Consider the following 6,000-nt stretch of genomic DNA (forward strand, 5'->3'; position numbering starts at 1 on the left):
CTTGCCCTGGCCTGTGTCTCTGCAGCACAGCTGTACCTGGTGTTCCAGCTCAGCAAAAGTTCCATCAATTTTTCCATGGCTCAGACACCCAACTCCCCTTACTGTCCTAGCAGTAAAAGTTCCTGTGGCGGGGGCTAAGGCATCTTCCCAACCCAGCTAACCCCAGGGCTTGCCACTTGTTCTTTAAGCAGACCTAGCCTGGAGGTATTTATTCTTCACAAGGACTAAATTTCTTCCTGGGATTTTCATTCAAATCTTCTCCAGTGGTCCCAGGAGGGCCACTCTTCTTCAAAACTACACTTATTTATTTTTACCACTCTATGTTCACCGTGGTGTGCTATTATTGTCTTGTTTGTAGAGGAAATATGGAGAGCTTGTAATTTTCTGACCTATTCCACCATCCTCCCCAGGTCAATTTTATCAGCAGTTGTACTGCAGTTTTTTGGCAAAAAACAAGAAGGAGCTGACAGTAATGGGAAAGACATACACAATCACCAGGTAACTATTGACTAGCTCAGTAAAGATGCCCTGATTTTATTTCATCTATTTATGGCTCTTTCCCTTGCCATCTAGAATGCTACATTTGGGCATTTTAGACCTAAGCATAGAACCAGTAACCAAAATCATGACTGCAACATTTGAAGTTATATAATTAGTTTTATAATATATAATATGATTATATATGATCTACATATATAATATAATTATAATAATATAATTAGAGCCAACAAAGGGCCCCATTGAGACATATCCATTAATTCAAGTCTACAGGTAACACAGCCCCATAGATAATCCAAAGCTATGAGCAAGTAATCTACAGATAATATAAACCTACAAATTATCTAAGACCCAGAAATGATCTAAAATCCACAAATAAATGGAGAACAAACCAATCACTAAACACCACAATTAATTTGAATAATTTGTAATAGAAAAAGCAAGCTACAGAGATCATTGGAAGGGGAAAAAAAGAAAGGAAAAAGAGAAAAGGGGCACAGATCATTGAAAAAAATGGAATATTTTTGAAAATTACATATAATTGAAGGAAAATTCAAAAACACAGATCATTACAAAATAAAACTATCAGAAAGTTGGTTGAGAATTTTCTGACAAACTCTGTTAATGTGTGTACTTGTGTATATCACAGAAAGTCCATGTTGGATTACCAAAATGGAGAAGTAAGCACCCCAATGCCAACGTTGCAGTGCTGGTCCCTGGAACAATCCTTATGAGGTGGAAAAACTTCATAGATAATAAATAATATGCATTTCCTCCATTCTGTCTCACATACCTAGTCCAGATCAGCCAGGAGCTGCTATTTGGGGGTGGGCTGGGAGATGCTATAAAGCAGAGGACATGGGTCAGCATTGTTTTGTGTGATGCCTCTTGTCTTTTGGGGAAAAGTGATGAGTGTATCTTTGGTGACTGAATCCCATAATGAAGTGTGGAGTCAGTCTTGGAGAGAAGAGAGACACCTGCCTTGGTGACTTGCCCCAAGCCAATTTGGATTAATAATCCCAGGTTAACAGACTATTAGAATCTTAGAACATTCAAAATCATAGCATCTCAGAACTAAAGGGAACTTCAGGGGGCATCCAAAGGAACCTACCATTGGGCAGGAAATCCCTCTGCAATGTCCTTGACAAGTGGTCATCAGTCATTGGTTTGAAGACTTCTAGTGACAGAAATCCTACAAAGGCATTTCATTCTATTTATAGGCAGACCTAATTGTTAAGAACTTTCTCCTTATATTGAGCTAAAATTTACTTTTCTGCAACAAATTGTTCCTTCCTCTTTCTGGGAATAAATGAAATGAACTTAATCCCTCTTCCACATGATGACCCTTCAAGTACAGGGTGTCCTAAAAGTTTTAGTGCTGTTTTAAGCTTTAATGGATTAAAACCTAAAGCTTGAGCTTTATCGCTTAAGATAACACTAAGGTTTTGGGGATAGTTTGTATTTGAGGATAGATATATTGCCTCCCCCCACAAGTACTTTGTTCTTCAGGCTAACCAATCCCAGAATCTTCCATTCATCCTATCATCACATGACCTCCTTCTCACAATTGTGGTTGCTCTCTTCTGGACAAACTCTACTTGTTGATGTCATTCCAAAAATGTCATGCCCAGAACTGAGCATAATACTCCAAATGAAGTCTGACAAGGCCAGGATATGGTGAGACTTTATCGTTCTGTAAGCTAAAATCATATTAGGTGTTTTTGGGGGTGAAAAGAGAGAGAAGGGCTGGCTGCCTGCCATGCCACACTGTCAGCTCATATTAGGTTCACAGTCAATATTTACATATTGTTTTAAAATTTATGAAGACTGAGTATAGGAGGACCAAGATAATAAAGTAAGAGGAAACCACACAGCGCAGATCCTGACCCCTATACAACTCATTCCCTGACTAATCTCCACACAGTTCAGTCTCCTGGGAGCCACAGGTCTATCACTCCAATCCCAGGAGTAGCCATTCTAGACTCAATCCCCAAGAGAAGAATAGGGCCTTAGGGTTCCTCAATCCAAATCCCCAAAAAAGTGTTTTGAGACTCAGCTCCTAGGCAAGAAGCAATGCTTCAACGCCATCTCTCATCTGGAGGAGGGGATCTGAGACTTGGCCTCTAAGTGAAGATCAGGGTCTCAGTATGGTTACTCTGATCCCAATTCCTAGGTATTTGTAAAGCACTTAGCACAGTGGCTGGCACATAGTAGACACCATAAAAATGCTAGGTATTGTTGTTGGTATTCTTGTTAGTATTGTAGTTAAGGAGTATATAAGGCTCTAAATTCAGCCACCATGTTCAGAAACTTAGCTTTGTTGTAACTTGAGAGGCAAATTTGGAGCCAGGCCTTGGTGAAAGATGGGCTGGCAATGCTGTCATTCTGACCCTAGGAGCAGGACAATAGACAAAAATGACCAGATTTATTCAAGGCCACAACAGAAACATTTAGAGCCTAACCCTAACACAAAGTCCTAATCTGGGAAGACTGGAAGAACAAGTAACAACAATAAAAAGATAAAGAGCTATAATAATGCCAGGCATTCCCAAGACATAAAGCCAAGAGAATAACTCCAAAATGCTTATAAGCAAAGCCTCAAAGACAAAAACAATTTGCCCACAAGATCAACTGGAACTCCTGGAAGAAATGATGCAAGAGTTAAAAAAAAAAGATAAAACTATGTTATAAATTAAATGAAAGCAATAGAGGAAAGAATTGGAAAAGAAATGAGAGTTATGGAAGAGAGACTAGGAGACAGAATTAACAGCTTAGTAAAGAAGTACAAACCCTAAGCTGGGTAACAAATTACTTGAAAATTAAAATGTGCCAAACAGAATCTAACTCCAGAAGACAACAAGAAATATTAAAACAAAATAAAATGTTGAAAATAGAAGAAAATGTAACATAAATCTAATGTAAAAAGTAATTGACCTAGAAAATAGATTGAGAGGACTACCTGAAAGCCATGAAATAATCTTCCTCCTCCTGGCCAAAAAAGGAAACTGGATATCATATTTCAAGAAATTATGAAAGAAAAGTGCCTACACATATTACAACAAGAGGAAAAAGTGGAAAATGAAAAAAAAATCACTGAACACTTAACTTAAAAAAAAAAAAAAGAAAGAGAGGCAGCTAGGTGGAACAGTGAATAGAGCACTGGCCCTGAAGTCAGGAGGACTTTAGTTCAAATCCAGCCTCAGATACTTGATACTAGCTGTGTGACCTTGGGCAAATCACTTAATCCCAATTACCCTGCCTTTCCCCCTCTAAAATAAAACAGAACAAAAAAAGGAAAGAAAGAAAAGAAAAGAAAACTCTCAGGAATTTAATAGACAAAATCCAGAGCTTCTGAAGAAAAAATACTGCAAACAACTGGCAAGAAAGAATTTAAGTACCAAGGAACTAGAGTCAGCATCACACAAGCTTCAGTAATTATCACCATAAAGGAGTAGAGAGCATTGAACAAAATATTCCAAAAGGCAAAAGTTATAGACTTACAACCAAGGATAACTTATCCAACAAAATTGAGAATAATCCTACAGAAGAAATAAAGGACTTCCAAATTCATGATTTAAATTTTAAAAAAGAGCTGAATAGAAACTTTGAAAAACAAACACGAGTCAAGAAAAAAATTAAAACAACAATTTAGCAATCAGAAAAGAAAATTTATATCTATAAATACTTTTATCAACAAAAGAAAGAACAGATCAATGAGCTAGGTATGCACCTAAAAAATCCCCACTAGAAATCAATACATTAAAAAAAAATTAAACACCAAAGTAGAAACCTTGCAAATCAAAGAAAACATTAACAAAATGGAAAGCAACCATGGAATTTAAAAAAATAAAATTAAGAGCTATTAAAAAAAACATACTTATAAGCCATCAGCTAATTTGATTAAAAAGAAGAAACCAAATTACTGGTTTAAAAATGAAAATGGAGAATTTACAACAAATGAAGAAATAAAGGATATTATTAAAAACTATTTTACTCAACCGCATGCCAATAAAAGTGACAATGTGAAAAATGTATTTTTAAAATACAAAATGTACAAATTAACAGAACATGAAATAGATAATTTAAACAATATCCAAAATCGATATCCAAAAAAATAATTTAAACAAGTCATAAAGGAATTCTCAAAAGGGAAAAAAAGCTCTTGGGACAGATGAATTTTTAAGCAAACTCTAACAAACATTCAAAGATCAATTAATTCCAATATTACAGTTTGCAAAAATAGCAAAAAAAAAAGTGGAAATCTTTATACATTCCTTCTTTGCTACAAATATGATCTTGAAACCAAAACCATGGAAAGTTAAAACAGAGAAAGAAAACTACAAACCAATATCCCTAATGAACATATGCAAAATGCAAAGTGACAGTGGGCTAACAAGTTGCCTAAGGAGGAGCAAACTGATGTAGATTGGAAACAGAGCAGGTCAAAACTCCTGTGCCAATCTGAATGGGAGTAAGCTCATGAGTGACCAATGCATTTCTGATCAGGGTAAGATAAAGAGATCTAGTCTTAAATTTTTTTTAATTTATTTATTTTTAGTTTTCACATCCATTTCCACAAGATTTTGAGTTACAATTTTTTCTCCCTGTCTTTCCCCTACCCCCAAAATATCAAGCCTACTGAATACCCCTTCCCCCAATCTGTTCTCTCTTATGTTCTCCCCCTTCACTTCCCTAACTTTCTAGTAGGGCAAGATGGGTTTCTATACCCCAGTACCCATATATCTTATTTCCCAGTTGCATGTAAAAAAACAATTTTTAAACATTTGTTTTTAAAACTTTGAGTTCCAGATTAAGGTTAATTTTTTTTATTTAAATAAAAGACAGTAGAAAACAGGACTAAAATGATTTTTTCTTCACATGCTAAATAGTGTATGTCTAAAATCAAAAGCCAGCATCATATGTAATATGGATAAATTAAAATCTTTTCCAATAAGATCAAGTATGAAGAAATAAGGTCCATTGTCCACTTTTAAAATATAGTGCTAGAAATCCTTTGGCAATAAGACAAAAAAAAAGAAAAGAAAATGAGGGAATAAGCATAGCCAAAGAAGAAATAAAATTATCCCTTTTTGCAGATGATTTTTGTATACTTAGAGATTTCTAAAGAGTCACTTAGAAAGTAATTGAGACAATAAACTTCAGCGAAGTTGCAGATATAAATTAAAATAAATCATTATCAGTCCTGCATATTGCCAATAAAACCCAGCAAGAAGAGATAGAAATTAAAATAACTACAGAATGTATATAATATCTGAGGAGTCTATCTAGCAAGACACAACCAAGAATTGTATAAATATAACTACAAACCGCTGTTTACAGAAATAGAGACCTAAGTAACTGGAGAAATAGTAATTGCTCATGGGTAGTCTGAGCTAATATAATAAAAATGACAGTAACACCTAAATTAATTTACTTATTTAATGCCATACTACACTATCAAAGGATTGCTTTATAGAACTAGAACAAAATTCATGGATGGTC

The 6,000-nt window shown here is 35.2% G+C and overlaps 1 protein-coding gene across 1 annotated transcript in view; it reads left to right on the plus strand.

The window, feature by feature from the left end:
- Nucleotides 1–1,232, plus strand: part of ITIH4 (inter-alpha-trypsin inhibitor heavy chain 4) — a 39,173-nt gene extending 37,941 nt beyond the window's left edge. The window contains exons 20-21 of the mRNA XM_069095407.1: nt 411–498; nt 1,148–1,232. Coding sequence (XP_068951508.1) covers nt 411–498; nt 1,148–1,232 — 173 coding nt within the window. The remainder of the gene's footprint in view (nt 1–410; nt 499–1,147) is intronic.
- Nucleotides 1,233–6,000: the final 4,768 nt, after the last annotated feature.

This window comes from Petaurus breviceps, unplaced genomic scaffold (assembly GCF_028583685.1).
Source record: "Petaurus breviceps papuanus isolate PSGF00001 unplaced genomic scaffold, PetGlider_PUasm1.0 227, whole genome shotgun sequence".
Classification (NCBI taxonomy): domain Eukaryota; kingdom Metazoa; phylum Chordata; class Mammalia; order Diprotodontia; family Petauridae; genus Petaurus; species Petaurus breviceps.